General features: G+C 48.3%; 1 protein-coding gene across 2 annotated transcripts in view; it reads right to left on the reverse strand.

Annotated features, from left to right (window-relative positions):
- Positions 1-12,752: 12,752 nt before the first annotated feature.
- Positions 12,753-21,717, reverse strand: part of LOC117592253 (homeobox protein invected) — a 32,919-nt gene continuing 23,954 nt past the window's right edge. For both annotated transcript variants that reach the window (XM_034285892.1, XM_034285893.1), the window contains exons 3-5: positions 14,568-14,573; positions 13,363-13,514; positions 12,753-13,274 (exon numbers count right to left, since the gene is read on the reverse strand). In XM_034285892.1, the coding sequence (XP_034141783.1) occupies positions 13,005-13,274; positions 13,363-13,514; positions 14,568-14,573 (428 nt within the window). In that variant the 3' untranslated portion in view covers positions 12,753-13,004. The remainder of the gene's footprint in view (positions 13,275-13,362; positions 13,515-14,567; positions 14,574-21,717) is intronic.

The raw sequence follows: 21,717 nt of genomic DNA on the forward strand, positions 1-21,717 counted from the left end.
ATGTGAATCATTTAAGGTTGAGCGATTCGATTCCCTTTGGCTGTCAAAGCAATATTCAAGTATCCAACTGCCCACCTTCATCATTCCACAACTGATTGTTGATTGAATGCCATACAGATATCGTTGCCTTGCTACCCGTGTTGAAATTCTTAAATGCATTTCGTTATCAACACTTCTAATTAGCAGAAATTGCCAAGTGACACACTGAATTTCACTTTCAGACAGCCCAAACGGAAGGGATTGCCGCATACAATGTACGCTGGAGGGGCAGACGGAGCTCGGGAGCTGCAGATGGATGTGCAGTTATGGCAGGGGGCTGCGATCCATCGAGCGAGCTATTAAAAAGCCACAAAAAGCCACACATATGCTCCACCAGTCAGCGTCTGAGGCATTCCCTTCGTGCTCCCCTCTTGTGCACCCCTCTGGCGTGGGGGGTCGTGATTTATGCGCCTGCAAAGTGCAAGAAACTGAATCTGAACGGGGGAGCCCCCTTTGATATCGGCACACACGTGTCACACACATCGCTAATTGCATTTCTTTGCTTTTTTTCGGCCGGCCTCTGCGCGGCAATTTTGCAGTTTTGTAGCATTAATTGCCGCCGCCGCCACCGACTCCTAGTTAAATGCATTCTCCAGATTTATTTCCCTCCCCCGCGTGGCAATTGAAGCTGCCACTTGCTTCCGCTTCGCTTTATCAATTGATTTACGATGCAAAAACTGAAATGGAAAACTTTAGCTGCAGTCCCCCCGGACCAAATGGAATATAAAATACTCAAACATTACGATTACGAGCCACTGATGTTCGCCATTTGCAGTGCCTGCAGTTACAGAGAGTTGTCAGTTCTGTGGCTCTGTTGGCATTTCATAATCGTTGCTGCTGCCTGCCAGTTCCATGGAAAGTGCACTCAATTATGGCCAACAGACAGCCGCTCGCTCCTCCAAGTGCTGCTCCGCTGCTCCGGCGCTACCAATGGCATGAGGAGGCATCTCATGGGGCTGCCAACTGCCAACTGCCAGACTCCAACTCCATCTGAGACTCAGCCTAAACAAACATTCAAATGCCCGGGCACACTTGGCTTGGATTTTCAGCAGAAGTCAACGCCAACATGGCCAGCAAAGAGATCCCAGCCCAGAGGCTCAGAGTCAGGCACAGGCCGCGGCCGCAGCCGTCAACTCGAGACGTCAATGCGATGTTGACTCAACGCGTTTGATGCGTTTCCCATTCGGTATGGACCCCCCCCTTGCTCTGGTGCATCCCTGGCGCTACGATCTGGCCTGGCCAAATATTTGCGACTCCCATTGTGACCAGAGCTCCGTGGCGAGTGTGTGTTCAATTTGTTGCCTGCTAATTGCTGAGCGCTGAGCGCTGAGCGCTGCTTGCGCCTTTGTTTGGCCAGCGATTGGCACCTTTTTCAGCTAACTGCTCTCAATGCAACGCTAATTGAGTCGGCCAATAGCCGACTCCTAGCTCTGGCTGCCATAACCAGATATGCAAACCCCACACGCAGCCCAGCTAATGGGCAATGTCGCACGTCCATGACAAGTCCCACCGCCCGAGGTCCTCTCACACGGGCACTCCGGAGTCCGGATGCAATTAAAACTTTGATTCGTTAACAAGCAAATGCATTGAATATCCAAAAAGGCCATAAATATATTATTGTTATTATGCAAATAATGCCGTGGATGGGGCACACATTTCCACCGCAGCGGTGGTCCTCCAATGATGACATTATTAACATTATGTGCAAGTGCCAGTGGAGAGAGAGGGAAACAATTATGAATTTGAGCCGCGGGTCAAGACGCCGCAAGAGGCAACTCCCAGTCGCCGTCTAATTGAAATGCAACAACAACAAAATGCGGACTGAGAAATGCATTAGCCAAGAGATACGCGAAGGCAGAGGCCACCCCAGAAGTGCGAGTCAATGCCAAAAGCAAAGACAAATGATCCCCAATAATGGCAACAACAACACACACACAGAATGCCAGATAATGACAATATTTTGGCATTTGAATATGACAAACAATACGCTGGAGAGTGCAGCAGGAAACTTGTCATTTATCATGCGATGAAATGCAAAATGCAAAATGCAAACCCCAATCATATATCAAAATCTCACGTGGCCCCCCCAGTGCCAACAGAAACTTTGGCAGTTCCGCCAAAAAGGATACTCGTTCAGTTGTTCAATTAATCAAGCCGTGCAAACAGTGTCCTGTGTCCCGTGTCCCGTGTCCACAGGCACCAACAAAACATACAACAAACAATAAGACACACAAATTACGAACAAAAATGTTTGCACAACGACACAGACATTCGATTGGAGGAGGGCAAAGCAGGCAGAGTCTACATTAACTTAAGCCAAAACTTAGGCCAAAAGTGCCAGAATAAATCATCAAACAAGCAACTACAACTCAAAGGCCAAGCTCAAATTTGGTGGCATAAATATTATTGGTGCAGACTGTCCCTCAAGGGTATTCCTCCTTCGTCTCCGCCAAGTGAGAACAAATTGTGTTCCATATGCAAAGTGGGAAAACGAGACACACACACACTTATGCATGGGTTAATTGGTGGCACGGCGAGGCTTCGTAAACAAATTCAACTGCTGGCCCAACACTTGGAATTGGATTCGCTTACCTCACAGCCAGCTGTGCCACACCCGCTACCCTGCCCTGCCCCTGCCCCTGCCCCTCTTGTGGCAGTGTAAAAATAAACATTGTTCGCGCAAGTTGTAAAATTTTCAAATTAAAAACGTGATCTCAGCGCGAATTGGAAAGTAAATGATTTGATTCTGCACTTTCTGCACCCAAACAGCAACCCCCGAAAGCTGAAGCGAAAGTGCTGAAAGCTCAATAAAGCAGACGACAACAACAAAGCAGGAACAAAAGGGGGGAAACAAGAGGGGAAAAAGAGGGCCAAATGCAGCCTGAACATTGGCGCAATAAAACGAGTGGCGTGGCGCTGCGAACGCAGCAGAAAAAGGATGTGTATCCTGCCTGAAAATGTGTTGAAAATCGCGTTGGTTATCTCTCCATTCAGGAGCAGGAGCCACAATCCCCCCAAAGAGGAAGCAGGAGCAACGGTTTTTATCTGTGTTCGTGCAGCGCTTTTGAGCACGAACAGAGGCCATAACTCAGACATGCCCACAGGAGGGGTGTCTATGTGTGTGTGTGTGTGTGTGTGTGTTGTGCGCGGATACGGAAATGCGCCACAAGCACTGCCGCTGAGTTTCTGCGGAGGTTTTTTTGCTGCTCAACTTTTGCCCCACTGTGCCATGGTGGACGCCTTAATTGAGGTACAAATTGAGCTTTTTTTTGGTGTTGTTGCTGCTGCACTCCCTAGCCGCCCCACAAAGAAAAAGGGCGGGGGTGGCTCTGTTGGCAGATTTAATGCGATGAAAAACCTCACACCCCGCAGCCCTCACACTTTTTTCTCCATAAACTTCTATGCTCTTTGGCCGGCCGTAAATTCGAGTGAGTGAAGCGTTTTTAGTGTTTTAGCCGGGGGTAATTGCAGTTTTATAGCAACTAGTTTTCGAAACGGATGCCACTTTCATGTGATTTTTATGGCACTCAGCAGCGGCAGTTTGGTGGAGACTCGGGAGACAGCTCCAAGTGTAATTAGTGCGATAAAAGGGAGAAATGGCTGCAGACAGTTCTCTGGAGCTGATCTACTGCCGGGTCCACACGCAATTCAGCTGAAAGATGCAACCAATAGATAAAAGTGCTCGAATTTCAAATTAAATCACACAGATTATTCGATTTGAGCATCCAGCATCTACCTGAGGCTCTAGAAGCTATTACAAAATAGCAAAAATATTCAATAAAATCAACTGAAAGAAGTCCACCATTCGATTTTTCTCTAAGCAATTGCCAAATGTATGCAAATGTGCACCGAAAATAACTTCTACTATCTTTGTGATGGATGCACGCTCAGCATGAAACAAGAAAGGGAGATCTTGATAGTTGTGTCAGCTCGGTTTCAGTTAAGTTTCTCGAGATATTCACCTCAGAGCTTCATTAAAACATATCTCAAATGCATTTATCAACTAAGTCCAATTTGTGCAGCTCAAAAGATACAGCAAGTGGCAAGCTTCAGTTTCAGTTTCCGCCTGCGACGTGCAGCCTAATCAAAATACATAAATTATTACACCCTTTGCCAAGGCGCTAACTCAGGGAACGAAAGCTTCGCTTCGCTCCGCTCCGCGCTGCGCTGCTCTGCTTTGCTTCGCTCTGCGCTGCTAATCGCTGCTCTGCTTTGCTCCGCACTGCGTTTCGCTGCTCTGCTTTTGCTCTCTCTCTGCGTCTGCGTTTGCTCTCTCTTAAGCTGTGCGCTCTCTTTCGTTTGCTGTTGCTGCTTGCCATTCGAGTTGATTGCAGTCTGCGGATTGCCTGACCAAGATCATTACAAGTACAATGCTAAACGCTGTTTTACTTTGCTGCAATTTGGCGCCCAGACCCAGACCCAGACGAGAAGAGCAGCCTGACGATGATGATGATGATGATCCTGAGGATAATGATGTTCAGCGAGGAGTCAACGCAGCAAACGAGCCGCAAAACTACTGTCGATGTTGCCGCCTTCCGTTGCCCCCAGCCAGAGCCTCATCCTCCGCTGCAGCGAGCTGCCTGTGGCGCAGACTTTGCAGACTTCGTGTGTGGTCCACAGTGGTCCTCCCTTTGGCGCTCTCTTAGCCGCTCTCTTAGCGCAGGCTCACAGTAGCCAAAACTCAACTCACGTAGCAGTGGCCGCGGCCGTGGCCGTGGCCTCGATCGCCGCCAAAGTGTCAATAATTTTAAGTGCATTGCATTTTTGTGGCGATTCGCTCTTCGGCAGCAGCAGCAGAGCAGAGCTGCTCGCTCTTTGCTTCTGCAGTTGGGATCTCTAGATGCTGCCTCGAATCGCATACATATTAATCACTCCTAATGGACTGCAATTGAATTTCAAGTAATCATCGAGTGCCTCGAGTTGGGGCCAGAGCTTAATAGCCGCCGCCTTGCCTGGCCATGCCTGGCCTGGCCACAGCAGATACTCAGATACTCAGAGGCACAGATACACTCGCATCCAGTCGGAGTCCGAGTCCGAGTCGGTGGCAACTTGGGTGGTCCGAGACCGACTTGTGCTTCGGGTATGTGGGGAATCGTTTTCGTTGCTGTTGTTGGCGGCTGTTGCTGCCGCATTTTGCTGCAACTTCGGTCAGGGCCAAAGGTTTTTTTTTGTTGTTGCCCAAATCGCGGAAAAGCATTTTACACGCTCCACGGCGGTTGCTGTCTGCCCCGGTCCCTGCTCTTTGCTTAATGGTGCAGATGATGATGATGATGATGATCCTCACATCATCAGGCTGCACCCCACCCCACCCCAACCCCCTTTGAATTTTATTCGGAAAATCCCATTTTGATAGCCCCAAACATTAATGACTGCAATTTTTCATAATGGGTAATTAAATGCGGTTTGAAGATTGATTTTTGTTCGTTCCATCCGCGCCGCTGATCTTCCCTGGAAATCGGATCGATCCGCTCGTTCGCTCTCTCTCTCTCTCTCTCTCTCTCTGTGTGGATACGGTAGCCAACCCGATCGCTGATGAGCATCATTAGTTAAGCGTTGAATTCCAGGTAAATGGAGCGAGTCGCAGTCACCTGCAGTCCCCGATCTTCTCTGGGGACAAACCTCAATCGATCGTCTCGGGAGTCGGACAACATGTACTCCTGCCACTGCCACTGCCACTGCCACTGCTGCTGCATTTTGAGAAATTGAAAAATTTGAATCGACAGCCAAGGCAGCCATATAATTTCTCCCGTTCCATGTATTCGCATCGATCACTGACCACACTCGTAGTCAGAGTCCAAGTCCAAGTTCAACACAAAAAAAATGAACACCAAAACGAAAACGACAACGAAAACTCTAGAGACAAGTTGACATGGTTTCAGTTGCAGTCGCGGCTCCCCTGACTCAGTTGGCTAATTGACAAGATCGTTTCTAATTAGACCACCGGGCGGGCACTTTGCATCTGGGCAGACTCGCTTTCTTGGGCAATTTACACGGGCAGGTGTCACACGAGGCCAGCCAGCAAGAAGAAATGAAGTTGCAGACGGAGACGGAGACGGAGACGGCGGTCTGCGTGTCCGCGTGCTGTTGGCAATAAATTATGGCTTAATTAAACCAACAAAAAAAGAGAGAACAAAGAACAAAGAAATATTGTTCTCTGCATAATTAAAATTCAAGTTGGGTAATTATGGCCGCACATTTTTCACTCATTGAACGTATTCCATCAGCCACTTAGCCCTCAGCCCTGCGTTATGTCAACCGAAGTCCATCAATGTGGCAATGATCCAACGATCGAGTCAACCATTCATCAAGCGCCTACCCATTCGGTGATTAATCTGAGAGTGTTGAGATGGATGGATGGCTGACTGACTGGATTGGACTGGACTGATGTCTAGTTGTGATTGAGCTGCGGACACTGATCTTGTGAGTCATGCAATTATTCTGCCGCTTATCGCTGCTGAGTGGAGGGATTTCAATTGCCTTGGAGGAGAGTTTTGTACAGTGACAAATGTGTGACAACAAATCACTTTGAGTGGATAAGGATCAGCAGAGAGCAGAGTGCTGCGAGTGTCAGCAAGAAGTGAGCTCTGAACTTGAGCAGGTGGTCCCCCTACAGCCTGTCATCTGCATACCAAAGAAAGTCGGCAGCAAGGACCCGCTCTAGATTTCGGGGCAACTTGCAGGTTGTGTGGTCCGGTCCACACACAATTGAGCCATCAGCGTCCCCATCAGTGACCAGAGAAAAGAAATGGTAAGCCGAAACCAATATCAACACCAAGCTGCTCGCCTTTTTTACTTGCCAACTTTTATTAACCCAACAGAATGCAGCCCAAGACACAAAAGTGGAGTGTGGAGTGGCCCACGCTGTGGCACTCAAGTGCCAAATCATGACATGGCATAAGGCAGTTACAGATGCGGAGATTCGGCCACAGATTCAAAGTCACAGATTGATCCTGGACGCAGTACGTGTGGCCCGATGAAGCGCCTCCAAAGTACCAGGAATCAACCACTCAACGGCTTAAGTGTGCGGCCAACAGTCTTCGCCACAGTCCCTGAATGTCATGAGGCATGAACAAAAAAGGTCGCACGATCATCAGTGCTGAGGTGGGGATCCACCAGCCAGCTGCAGCCTCTTAATTTGACACAAAACAAGATCAAATGTCACTCATCATAACTGGCGGGCAGACAGAGAGAGGAGATTGGAGAGTGGAGAGTGGAGAGCACGTATGCATATGAGCATAATACTAATGAGCAACATCGATCTCTCCCCCGACCACTCACTCCCTTTTGGGGTACGGTTTCGGCTCTCTGATCTGATCATCGTCTCTTAATATGCAGGCGCGCATGCCTCGCCTCGCCTCGCCTCGCCTCGCCTTCGACTCTGACCGACTTAAGATTGCCAAGTGGCAGCCACAACAATGCTGTTGCCGCTCGACAACTTGTGCAACTGCCAGAGAAAGGCCAGTGCGGTGGGTCTCCAGGAGCCGGAGCCCAACGAACTCTGGGGTCCCTGAACCGCTTCCCGTTTCGAGCCTGCGCCTGGCTCTAATGCGCACGCTCCATGCATAATGAACGAACGAAAGGTAAACCTTCATAATTTTCGGTGACATTTCCTCCACTGCCAACCACTGGCTACGTGGATTTATGACTTTTAATTTGTATGTCCGACTCGACACTCGACACTCGACTCGATTAATTGGACCTCCCCGAAGCCCATGGCTACTGTGCATATCATTTGGGTCCCTAGAACGAGGCGCAAGGGTTGTGATGTTGCTTTGGGTTTGTCATTCGATGGCTGCGGACGAGACTTTCACCTCGGTTGCGGCTCTGTTGATTGCCCATAATAAGATGGCAAAAAACTAACCGATTCGAGAACTAATTCCAGTTGAAAATCCAACTGCTAAGGCGAGCCCTTCCCTGTGCCCATCTCCTGTCGCAGCTGCCTTGTGTAGGGCCTTTGGCCCTCACTCGTATTAGCCATAATTGTATGCAGTGGCGGACGTGTTGTCTGGACTGCATGGGGAGTGTACTATTAAATGGTTGATGGGACTGGGACTGGGACTGGGACTGCAACTTCTGCTTCTAGGAATGTGCGACCTTGCCACTGTTTTGTTTTGTTTTGTTTTGTTTGCCATTTGTGGAGTCCCCTTGGGTTGCGGTTCCTGCGATGCGTTTGCTGTTCATATTTTATGCAAGTAATGTTTTGATTTGTTCAGTTGTGCGGACACACCCACACACACCCACGCAAGTCCCATTCCCAGACGCGATCAATTTCTGTTTTGACATTTCTGGCTGTCAGGGGAGTTGAAGTGTGTCTAATTGATGTTCCACTGCCACTCTGGCACTCTGCCACTCTGCCACTCGGGCAGGTCACAGACTGTTTGGCCGTCTAAACAGTTGCAGAACTTTAATTTTAATCGAAAAACCAATATCAAAGAAGACAAAGGATGGGCAGGGAGCAGAGACAAACACTCGAGTGACATCTGCTGGTTGTCCTGGTGACAGTTTTATAACACTTTAAACATTATTTGGTCCTGCGGGTTGCGTTACGTGTTTATTGCCCTGCCTTGGCCCAATCCCTGCTCTGCCGTAGTCCTGCCTCGCTGGCAGGACATGCGTGTCCAATCGCGTTAAGCGTCTGTTCTGGCGACAGTGAGAAAAGGGTTGCTCGGGGCATGTCCTGGGTTGGGTCTCTGGAACTCTGCCCAGTGATGCAATTAAGAGTTGCGCTGCAAATGTGCCATGACAATGCAATCCCAGGGTTGGGCCACATCGTTAGATTTTACGATGCGGCTTGGGCAGCCCCAAGCCCCAAACAAAGTTCCCATTGGCAGTTCCGATTGCCTTTTCCTAATTGAATTGAAGAACTAACTTCCAGTGAGTCATAATTTGGGGCAGGCTGCTCTTGGCAGGTTCGTAAACTCCTAAGCTCCCAAATTCCCCTTGCCGACTCAAATGGCTTGTTTTGCATGTTAACAAGACACTTCCGCTCCTGTTGGCTAATGCCTGAGCATGGAATTTCCACATTTTCACGTGTCAACGGCAGAGCTGAAGTATTTTCGTTGCATAATTAACCCAGCCCACCCATCAGGGTGTCTCTGCCCCAGACTTGAGCAGGTGGCAAAGGCATTTCCTTATGGTTTAGTTGGGGGAAACTGTGGGCAAAACTTGGCTGAAACTCAATCGATTTTCAAGCTCACTCCCACTGCCATTTGTCTAGAGTCTAAATCACTTCTCGCAATGATCCTCGTTTCGCTCCATCAAGGACTGCATCCATTAAGATACACTGCCAGAAGATAGGGTGAACTTTGGGTTTACTTTTGAGTATTCCAATCTTTGGTGCCCCCAAAGCTTGCTCCTTCTTCTTTATTTTCTTTCGACTGGCAGAGGCAGAGGCAGAGGCAACAGCCACAGACAGCGCAGCAAATGTCAAATACGCAGATCTTGGCAGCAGATTGGCGCTACGTGGGTGGTCGCCCAGAGAGAGAGACGCTGAAACTCTCGTCAGACAGCAGGACACACCCACATGCATGCATGGGATCGCATCATTGGGGATCAATGAAACCGAGTGGCAGGCGATCGGAGTGGTTGCAGGGAGCAGTTGGGAAGCAGTTGCAAGATTTGCATGCACCAGCCCCGAAAAACTCATTAAGCCGCTGGGCATTAGATGCGCGGCCACTGGGGAATGCTATGGGGGGAATGCTCGTAAATCTTGTGCTAGTTTTTGGCTAAAAGGGTGCCGCCCCACAGGCACACAGGCACACAGGCACACAGCACGCAGTGGGGCTGGGGGCAGACGGAGGCTGAGCGCATTTCGTTGTAAGTTTGTGTTTCATTAATAATCCGAGACCGAAACGGAAAGCGGGCTGACTGGTTGCTTGGCGGACTCTCTTCATAAATCTTGTGTCGCATAATTACAGTTAAAATTTATAAGCTTATCTCCTTAGCCGCAAATTTATTAGCGAACGACCAGGCAGAGTCCAACAGCCAGCATCCCAGCATCCCGGCATCCAGCTACGTCCACGAACGTTCGTCAAGTCGAATAATGTCGCTGGCCTGTCGTCTGCACTGCAACAAAAAACCTCAACCAGAAATGGAGAATTCAACAAAGGCAAATATTCCCTTGATTTGTTCACAAGATTTTCCATATTTGCTCAGCATAATTGATTAAAGTCTAGTCTAAATATGTGAGGATTGTAATTTTGAAGTAAAATTTCACTAATTTCTCTTAGTGCAGGTGCCAGTTCCCGTTCCCGTTCCCGATCTATACCCGGTTCCCGGTTCGGCTGCGTTCGGTTCGCTCATTAAACGGTCTCCAAGTATCGGCTAAAAAATGTGTATTTAAAACGGCGTGAAAAACAATTTGTTGCCAATTTTATGACGCCTCGCCACTCAGCCTCAGCTGACCTGCCCCGTCCTCTCTCTATCTGTATCTCTCTCTTCTCCTGCTTTTGCTCTCTTGCTGCTGCTGCTGCTGCTGCTGCTGCTGCTGCTGCGCCGTCTGCTGAGCTTGTGCTGGTGCTGATGCTGAACAAATTCATTTGAAGTCTGTGGTCTTTGGGTACTAAGTGTCAACCCCATAGATTTATGCGTATTGTCTTTTTTTTCGGGTTACTCGCTCTCTCTCTCTCTCCCTCTCTTACTCTCTTGCGCATTCCGGGAACACTGACAGAGGCCTGGGGGCCGACGCTGGCTCGGACTCAGACGCGAGCTCGGATTCGGATTCGGACACGGACACGGACACGGACTGGGAGTCTGGCCAAGGCTGCGACCTGCCAGACATTAATCATTTGGCGGAGGGGTTCGGGGAGGGACAACACCAGCACCAGCTACAGCTACAGCTACAGCTACAGATCCAGCAGCGGCAGCATTCGAGGCGTTGTAATGTGTTGTCCCTGAGGGGGAGCAAGGGTGCCGGGCGGTAAGGGTTAAGGTGGCAGCGGGATTAATGTACGCGGGCAAGGTATTTGAATGGGCCTTTTTATGGTCACATTTATTGAATTTATAACGTAATATACTCGCCCCCCAAACCCATGGACCATGACGCATGGAGAGGAGATCCTACTTCTCCATTCGTAGTAGGACTGCCTCCCCCCCTCTAAAGAAACAAAAGACAGGGTATCACCACATTCCAGAAACAGAGTGGCGCGCAGCCGTAAAAAACGTATGCTTAAACAAAATACTCTCCACTATAAATTCAACAAAATATTACTAACCTTAAATTGACTTTTTATGAAGTTATATCTCTGTCGAACCGATGGCGACGCGTGCCATAAAAAATCACTTAAGAAACGCGAAAACTCCCACGCACACCCAGCACAGCACCCACAAAACGCACTACGGCTGAGAACAGGCGCGGAGACGAACACAAATGGACATGCAAATAAAGTGCAATACCTTAGCTTACTGCTCTCTCAAGGTCTATTTGCACAAGGTGAGGCTTTCAGAGAGAGTGCTCTTACAGTTGCCTACAAACTTTCCTCTCAATTAATTTCGTTTGCTTTGGGTCGAACACAAGAGTGTTGGTGAGAGTGCCTTTCCCTGCACGCATACCTTGATTAAGCTTGCGTTGGTTCCGTTCGCAATCTCGTTCTGCCTCTCTCTCCTGATCTCTTTGTTCCGCTGCTCAATGCACAAACAAATGTCGCCAACAATGAAACCCAAAACCAAACTGTAAATCATTCACGGCGAATTAAGACGTTTTTTTTCGCAGGCCAAGGTGATGGCGAATTTGTTTTTGCTTTTAACTGTTGCTGGCTTCGATGTTAAACGGAACTGTCAAGCGTTGGGAGCGACACTCTCAATGCGTTCGATTTGCCATAACATGCAAAACAAAATTTAAATATTCAATAAGGCAGCAACTATAACTGTTACACATAAAGTTTATTGCCCGCAGAAAAGATTAAAACGAGAAAGCAAAAGGAAGTGTTTTAAAGCCGAAGATTTAAATACTCTCTTTGATCATTCGTTAATTAATATCAAAATGTTTGTACAACTATTTTCCTCAAGCATTTGCTTGCGATCCACACTTACACTCTTTTTCCCTTCCTCTCTCCATCCGCCAGACCCGCTCTCACTCTCTGCCACCCACCCGCTGGCAAAAGCCCATCGACGCAGCGCACTGACAGACACATTTAACACCTACACGATGTTGACGCTGCACTTTAAGCAAAGCTCTGCCGCCGTAGCCGTCGCCGTCGCGTAGACGCCGCTTTTGCCATCAAGGTGTCAATTTGTGCCGTTGGCAATACTCACACACACACAAGCAGCAGGCAGAGTGTGGAAGGGAGGGAGAGCCATGTGTGTGTTGTGTATGCAAATTTAATGGCTAAATTAGAGGAAGGAGAGAAACAAGAAAAAAAACAGAATTTAATAATAGTCGTAGTAAAATGCTAGGCATCTGTCGGAGTCGTTTATTAACCGCGATTATGCTCAAAGATAGCGCTTTGAAATCCAATTTGCATAATGAATTTTATTCGAATGTAAACTCCGCGCAATTGCCGCCAATCTCTTGGATCTGCGCCAGTCCCAATCCATTTCAATGCGATCCAATCCAATACGATCCAAATGTGGATTGTTAATTGAGTAGTTAATGATGACGTCGACGCCTACGGCCCACCAACTGGACGGTGGACCACCCACCTGGCCACGTTTGTGGGCCATAAAGAGATATAAAAAATTAAGCACAAATTATGCACAAATGCCACCCATAATGACAACGATCACGACGCGATATGCGTATAATTTAAATGTTTATTCAATTATTTAGTTGTGAATTTATGAATCTACTAGATATTATACAAAAACACGCACACACCAGAGGGTCTGCCACATCGACTCTGTGCGGCACTGCGGGACTAGAATATTGTACAACTTAAAGCGCTAAACTTACGTACTAAACCATAAATACTAATCGTAGATGGTACATATTGCTACCCCAGCGAGGGGTACGGTACGGTACATCTGCCCTATGAGGTCTCCTTGCAGGCGGAGGCGGCTGCCGCCTCTTGCAGTTCCTGCAGCTCCTCCTCCTCGCGGGTCAGCGGCACCGTCGAGTGGTTGTACAGCCCCTGGGCCATCAGCTGCAGGGCCAAGGGATTTTTGGTGCCGCTCGACTTTTTCAGCTTTGCCCGCTTGTTCTGGAACCAGATCTTGATCTGTGCCTCATTCAGGCCCAGCTCTCCGCTCAGCTGCTGGCGACGCTTCTCCGTTAGGTAGCGATTCTCATTGAATTCGTGCTGAGAACGAAGGAGGGAATATGGGTCAAGGTCGGTATGCATGGTATGTAATCGATCATTTATCGATCGGACTCCTCCAACTACTCACCTTCAGTCTCGCCAGCTGCGGCCCACTGAAGGCCGTTCGCGGCCGCTTGTCCTCCGGCACGTTGCCAGCATCCGTGTCCCCCTTGTCGCTGCTGCCGCTGCCACCCGCCGCACTGGCCGTCGATGGTTTCTTGGGCTTGCGAGCACGCGGACCTGCGGGAGAGAGGCGGAGGAGATGGATGGTGTGTGTGAGATGAGGTGGGCCATAAAAATTCCAGGCAACGCTTAATGGCATCAACATGACTGGACGTGGACCTGCCCTGCCGACTCATTGGGCACACATAAATCCTGCGCCTCATATATGCAGCGGCGATGTTCAGCAATTAATTCAAAATTTAAATGCGTCCAGACAACCCCAGAGGAACCCCGACAGCCCAGAGGACGGACCAGCCAAAACAATTAAAGTTTTTGGGAAATTTGCTCGCGTCATTTTCAAAAAGTAATCAACGCAATGACTTCTGACTGTGGCTAATTTCAGCACATCCCCCGTTTGTCTCGAGACACCACCACCCCCCAATGTTACATCATTCCCGACTTGAGTTGTCTTGGATTTAATTAACAGCGTTCGAGGCAGACAGCCGCAGCGAATCGCAAGAGACCACCCAACCCCTCCCGACGCACTTGATGTGGGTGCGCTCGGAAAGCAAATAAAATTCTATGCAAAATGTGAAAGTGGAAGGGAGGTTGGAAAAGTTACGCTCGTTTCGGAAATAGTTTCGGAAAACTGACACCGAAATGGAAATGGCAAAGCAGAAGATGAAGCAATTATGAGGTTTTACTAATGGGAATATTTCGGTCAGAGCCAAAGAGCCTTCAACTGACCGCAAGATGTTTTTGTGGCTCACGAAGGGCAAATGTGTCGAAAGTATTTTGCAATTTAAGCGCCTCCATCCATCATAAGAACAGTTTGGGGAGGCAATGGAATGTCGGCAGGACTCTCAAGAAACTCTGGAGAACATTTGAACAAAGTTCATTTCGGATTACACTCAATTTCTAAGCAATTTCCTGTGCAACTTTAATTTGTGCTTCGAAAGCATAAATTCCGCGGGAATCCTTCAACTCATCTGGCCGGCACTTAGTGCTCCAGCAAACCCTTAACCCAAAGTCTGTTCCGTAACACTTTGACCTGCAGCATGTTGATCCACTTAAACTTCCCGTTGACTGAGTTCCAGTCACCGGCGTGGCTTGTCCTCGTCCTTTACTTACTTCGACCTGCAACGGGAAGAAAAAAGCAAATTGAGAGTGTTAGAAAACAAGTAGAATTTCTGTACTTTTGGGGTGTTGGCAATTTAAAATTTAATTTACTTTTAACGCGAATCAATAAAATATCGGAAATTGATTAAATTCCACGACGTCAGGCAAACTTTTGTGCTGGCAAAACGTGCAGAAATGCCCCTCGAGCCCCCAGTCCAGGAATCGGCTATCTCGGGGCGGACGCCGCCAGGCAACAACCTTAAAAACAAATGTTGCGGCACTAATGGCAACGCAACCGAGCCAAGTCATGCCCTAAGTTAAATCGTTGGAAAAATTGAACAAATCAATTTTGTCAACGAAATGCCAAGGCGGCCGAAGGGCGCGAAATTAAACAAAGGAAAGGCGATGAAAAGTTCGAGCGGGGCGTGAGCATTGGGAGGTGTTATCACGGTTTTAAATTTCACACGCAGCCGACACAAAAAAATACCTTCCACGGGGAGCAGACCTTGAACCTGTCAGACAGCCGGGAGACGCTCAGTGCTGGCTGCCGCGTCATGGTGATGCCACCCCAGCCCAGCCCAGCACAGCCCAGCGCACATTGGCAAGCGAAGATAAGCTTCAAGCTGCATGCCACAGCGTCGCAAGGACATTGCCAAGGGGTTGGCTGTGGCCGTTGCTCGCCCCCGCCAGAAATGCAACAATTGCCAGCAAATCTTTTTCCTACCCCGCGCTCCGTTCCGTTTCTGTTTCGTTGTGGAAATTGTGATTTATAGCGTGCTACATTTTTCATTGCTTTGACACAATAAAAGTTATCCGAGGCGGCCCTCGGAATAGCCTTAATATAAATGGTATGAACTCAATCAAGGCATCGTCTCGCTGCTCTTAAAGGGATTTCTATGCATGAGCAGCGGCCGAGTAATTATTGGTAATTATTTGGCGCCTATTGGGCGTAGTTTGGGAAGTTTGTAGTGGAAATATTTGAGCATTCAACTTGAAGTTTTTGCAACACAATTGTGGCCTTGTTTTATGCTAAAAGCCAGACTCAGCCAGCTCAGCTGCGTCTTCGCACATTCACATAAATTCTTTTCATTTGCTTCAGAAGCTCCTCAAAAACAGCAACAACAAAACGAAACAGAGGAAAGAGCAACAACGGAGTACGAGACAGCAGACAGCAGACAGCAGGCGAGACAAAAACGGGAAGATGTCTTCATCAGCAGCAGAGAGCAGCCTCAATGACCCAACTTGGCAATGGCAACGGCAACGGCAAAAAGAGTGGCACAGAGACTGCTGCCTGCCTGCCTGCCTGCCACTGGGGCATATGTTTAAACTTTAAAGTAAACGCATTTGTTTTATTTATGCTTAACATGAGTTGCAAATGCCAAAAGCAGGCATCCCGTTGATCAGCTAAAATGAATGAAACCGAATGTGAAGGATCGATCGATCGACTCCCTGGCTTTCCTTCGCGAGGTACAACGCAGAGACACTCGTAACTCAGAGAGCACAAGCAGTGGAACGCAAGCAGCAAAACGAAATTGACTTATAAAGATCTCAAACTAACGGGCCACACACAGACTCGCGATCCACAGACAGTCGGAGAGAGCGACAGACGAAGAGAGCCGCGGACGGAAACGGAGAGGAAACGGAGACTGGAAACAGATACAGCAATGTGGAGCCGGTCTGTGACCCTCCCCCTCTCTCTCTCTCTCTCACTCTCGGCAGCAGAACGAGTCACATGAGCTGGAGCCATGGCCCGAGCTTCGCTGTAAGCGATCTGTTTGGCTCCACAGATTAGATCTCGGCTCGTATCTATATCTAATGATCGCACATTCAAGTCAAGATCATTAATAAGCCATAAAAGACAACACGTTGTTGTCTGTGGCAATATTTACAATATTTACATGTGAACAAAAAGTGAAAGCTCTCTCTCCAGCCACGCCCTGCCCGGCCCTGCCCTGCCCTGCCCTGCCCCCATCGATGATGGATGGCAATCGCCCAAAAACTGATCAACAGATTAGGGCGAGGGCTCGGGTGGCTCGGGTGGCTTGGGTTTGAGCAAATTAAAGCTGCGGTTAGCGTCAATCGCTTGCCAGTGATGAATATTGACATGACGACGGCGTTGCTCATCGATTTGATTGCACGTTTAATTGAAATGATTGACACGAGAGACACGAGTGGATGGATGGATGGATAGCTGCAAAGATGTCTGGATAGATGACAAACGATGCCGCTGCCTTGTCAGGCGTTTTGTCTATCGCTCAATCGGTGGACTGTTGCCTCGAAAATAGCCACTTAAAGCGCTGCAAAGGCAAAACATGACAGCATTCCAGCGCATAATTTGCTAAACTCCTGCATGGAAATATGTTGTATTTAATATTACTTAATTGCTCTATCAGCGTTGCACGTTGCACGTTGCACGTTGCACGTTGGATTTGCATAGCCCTTGCCAGCTTTGCATATGAAATTGGCGGTGTCAAACGTGTCTCCTCCCACGTTTTGTCTTTCATCCCCAGGCGCTTCATTGAGTATGCCACAGGGAGACGTCGAAGGTGTCACACACAGAGCCCAAAGACAGTTGCCAAGTCGGCAAAAGAAAGTAAATCAAAGGAAAGGAGCCAGAGTCCCAGAGTGTCAGCTAAAATCCTCCTCCCTGCTTGGTATATCGCTTACAAATAGATGTGTAACATTGATTGGGTCCATGGATCGCAGCCGGTTTGACAAATTGCAAACCGCATTTTGTGCGCTGATATTAGCAAACAATTTCATTAAGAAACTGAAATCAATACGTGGGGAGGCATCATCAGGTGGCAGACCTCAAGTACAACGACGACAGCAAGCGACACCGATATGGGTAGCCAAAGTATCTGTATCTATATCTGTGGCTGTAGCTTTATCCTCGGCCAGAGCTTGCCTTAATAGACTCGTTGCTTTGGCTTTGGCTTTGGCTTTTGTGCAATTGAGGTGTGAACACTTTACGCTTCTATGGGTATTTCGACTAAATTAATGCACTTTTACGGCCTCTCAATTAACGCAATCAAACGCTCTAGATACAGACTACAGCCTCCAGTCAGTCGATTGTCAGTCAGACTGACTGACTTTCACCCTAATGAACACATCAGAAACTTTGATCTCCGTGGACCACCCGCCGCGAGTGAGTGTTTATTTTTGGGGCTGGCTCTCGAGGCCATAAAACTGATTTTAAAACAAAAGCCAAAGAGAGCGATCTCTGAGGCGATCAACCGACCAATCAAGCGACTAATGAATATTTAGATTAAACCAACGACTGCCACAGCAGAAGGCCGAACCAAAAAAAAAGAAGCCAAGTGAAGCCGATGCGATGCTCCCTCCGTCGGCAGGGCAGCCCCAAATAATTTGTAGATCAATAAATGTTCGCTTTATGGCTCTATTAGTGGCCTGGGACTTGGATTATTCTTCGTGTGTGGCATGGGGCAGGGTTGCCACCACATCAGCAAAGCAAATATGCGAATAAGTGTGTTCACGCCGACATTAACATCAATCTTCCACGGATCAAAGAGATGCAAAGCACTCGAGACGAGACCACACCAAAAGATTCTCATCATCATCTTCATACCGAAAGCGCCGACCCATCCACGCAGTCAAGCGCATAAAATAATAATGATAATGATAATGATAATAATCATAATAATCATCTTCATCATGCAGCAGCTCAGGCTCCAAACCAAAGCCAAAGCCAGAGCGGGACTCTTGCTGGAATTTGCCTCTCGCTTGCGGCACTCTCTCAATGCCCTACAGTCGAAGAATCTTTCTCGAGTGTCTGGAAGTACAGCCTGCTATGCCCTGCGATTGCTGGCTGCTGTAGCGTATCTGGCATGTTAAATCTTGAAATGTCTTAATAAAACAATTAATAGCACAGCTCGGCTCATAAGATTTTGTTGCTTTTTTTTCTACATGCTGAAGCTGGCTTCTCATATTTTTCACTCCAGACACAAGCGGCAGCGCAGGAGCGCATTCGAGGGGCGCATAGAGGGTGGTGGAATGCAGTGGAGTTTGTCGGGAGTGGAGAGTCTATGCATTTTAAAGGTAAGCAAAATGCATTCCATTAGCTCGCAATCTTCAATTTCAATATTAAAGTTCTTAAATTAATCTAAGCCCAACGTAAAACCAAACTGAATACCGCATTTAATGCAACTCCGCTCCTGCATCCCACATTTGTTTTATGCCCAGCCGAAGAGCGGAGAGCTGGCCCGATCGCTCTCTCGTTCCCTCCCTCATTCGTGGGTTCGTTCCCTCGTTCGTTCGTTCCGTTGGTTCGTATGTCGTGTACGTACTATAAAGTAATTGAAAAGCACAACAGAGATTGTTTTAAATATCAGCAGGGCGAGCCGCCCAGGTTGACCACCTGTGCGGTGTTCGGCCAGTGGATTTATGGGCACCGACTGTGGCTCTCTGTCTTCTGGCTTTGGCTGCAGCTGATCTTGGGCTTGGGCTTGGGCTTGGGCTTGAGCTTGGGCAACTTCATTATCGTCTGACGTTTGACGATCATCATGATCACCATGACTGCCTGACTCTCTCTCTCTCTCTCTCTCTCTCTCTCTGTCTGTCTGTCTCTTATGCTAATTTCGAAGACGATGCTGGGATTCTGCCATGTGGACCACACACGTCGTCGATCGATTTGCAGCGTTCGTCTCCACAGCTTTTTATTAACAAAATCCCCCCGAAAGAGAGAGAGAGAGAGAGAGAAAAAGGGAAGTGTATTCGCCACTGGCCTTTGATAAATTATCGACAAAATGATGCGACGATCACTTTTAATTTGGTTTACTTTTAGCTTTAACTTCCAACTTTTACCTACCGCATTCCTAAGTATCGTTTCGGGTAAGCGGAGTTCTCTCAGGCCCCCGACTTGATTGCAGAAGACTCGAATGCTGCTGCTGCTGCTGCTGCTGCTGCTGCTGGCGCGGTTAATTAAGTTATCAAAGTCTTTATGACGTCAGCAGGTTGCCGCACAGGCGAGGGGCAAAACAGTAGGAACGGCCGCAGCTGGCGCCAGTGGAAGACGCCGCATAGACGATCGGCACTGAAGAGAACTGCCCTGGCATCCAACCAATGCCCCTGGATGGACGGCAAAACAGCAAGGAAGCTGGGAATACTCTTACCTTAAGTTGCCCAAAGCAAGGCAAAGCTCTGGAGCTTTTACTCTTTGGTAGGGCATCCCCAATCGACCAGCGACTGCCTGCTGCTGGCCTGCTCAATGACAACTTTGCCTGGCTGGCTGCTCCAGTTTCCAGTTCGAACTTCATCCTCTGGCTCTGACTCTCTCTCTCTCTGTCTCTCTCTTGTCGTGTATTTTTGTTAAAATTCTCACGCTTCAGCCTGGCGACTTTTAATTACTGTTATCCTCCCGACCTCTCGCTTGCTTGTGGCCGATCAGCGGCTTTAATTAAGTAATTATTGAAGGAGCAGCAGCAGCAGCAGCAGCGGAGTAGCTTCTCCAAGACGTTCGGTTCACAGTGACACAGCGACAAAAGTTCAATTCGAATTTCTGTTTAATCTGTGCTTCAGTTTTGCGACTGTCATTGGAGCTGCAGCATCCATCCAGCTCCGTTCCCCCTTCAAAGTCCTGTCTGGCTGCATCCTGTTTCCCGTCTCCCCGCCCAGAGCAAACTGTCATTTGTCTACTTTTAACAGACACGCCGACATGAAGGATTTAATTAAATTCAACTCGAGCTGACAGCTTCGCTTTGGCAGCCCTTTCCCTGCTGCTGCTGCTGCTGCCGCTGCTGCTGCTCCTCTCCCATCCCTTCGCTTCTCGAGCTTTTGATAGTCACCCAAGTGGGCGTGGGCGTGGGCGGGGTGCAGGATAAATATCCGCATCTATGGCACATCCATCGACAGTGTGGGAGTTTCGCTTTAGAGTCTGTCTGCAGATTCTCAATTCTCAATTTTCGATTCGCTTTTGGCTTTTGTTTTCTGCACGAAAACTTTCAAAATTAATTGCATTTCAATGTGTGCGTGCTGTGTATCCCATTCAATTGTTGGCAGAAAGTTTGTTCAGTTTGCATTTAGCAAAAAGATTTCACGAGTCATTAGACGCGACTCTCTCCAGACAGACTTACGAATATGTTGCTGGCATTACTCATACGCCTCGTTGCACCGCGCATTTAATAACTCACTTTTGTCTGGAGTTGCCTCCAAAGTGGGACTCGTGGGACTCGTTCTGAAGCGTTCTTGCAGCCGCAATTAGCCATGAAATGAAAATGTCACCGTAATAACTTCCATCAGCCGGCAATTTGGTGCTGAACAACCGACAATCAATGCAAAATGTTGCATGCAACACACCAGGCAGCAGCAGCAACAGCAGAACAACAGACAAAACAAGGCGAGACTAGAGCATGCCACTAGAGGGGGCACATGAAGACTTGCAGGATACCCTCTAAGGCGGGAGCCACATTCGAGCAGCAGGAGGAGCAATATACCCTTTTTGATCAGCGACTACCCTGCATAAGGCCTCGGCATTTCTGGCTTAATTAAGCACACGAATTGCAGCCAAGTTTATAGCAAAAACACACAAACACACAAACATAGACGTAGACGTAGCTGGTTTGCCACGTCCATCAATTCACCAGGCAGGCAGCAAGTCGCAAAAGGCAAAAATGGCAGCTAAACATTTTTCGCGTTGACCAAAAGCCGTTTTCCACTTTGGCCATTTATGAAATGAAGTTATTTTGCTCTTGGGGGCCACTGCAGCAGCAGCAACCGCATAACTTTAAATGAGTTATTAGCCTCGAGAGTTGGCGATTCAGCACCCTCCCCCTCAGCCGCATTCTGCCCTGGCAACGCCCCTAAACATGGCCGAGAGGATGACAAAATCATAAACATAATAAGCTGAAAAACAAGCACTCGCACTCGAAATGGGTGGATTGGGGTTGTGGCACTTGTTTATATTTCACGCTAATCATAAGCCACCACTTGTAGCCACCCCACAGGGCTCTCTGCCCCTTTGCCGAGCGTGTGCGGCGACAAGATAAGCCGCAACACTCGAGCACAGCTTATGCCCCACAGGGGATGAATGAATGAACCAATGAACCAACCCCAATTAATAACTGAAATCAATGACTGAAATGTAATTAAATGAAACAGAAATAAATGCAGATAGCTAAATGGTTTCCCTGGTTATTGCAATCTT

The sequence above is a fragment of the Drosophila guanche genome, unplaced genomic scaffold, assembly GCF_900245975.1.
Source record: "Drosophila guanche unplaced genomic scaffold, DGUA_6, whole genome shotgun sequence".
Taxonomy (NCBI): domain Eukaryota; kingdom Metazoa; phylum Arthropoda; class Insecta; order Diptera; family Drosophilidae; genus Drosophila; species Drosophila guanche.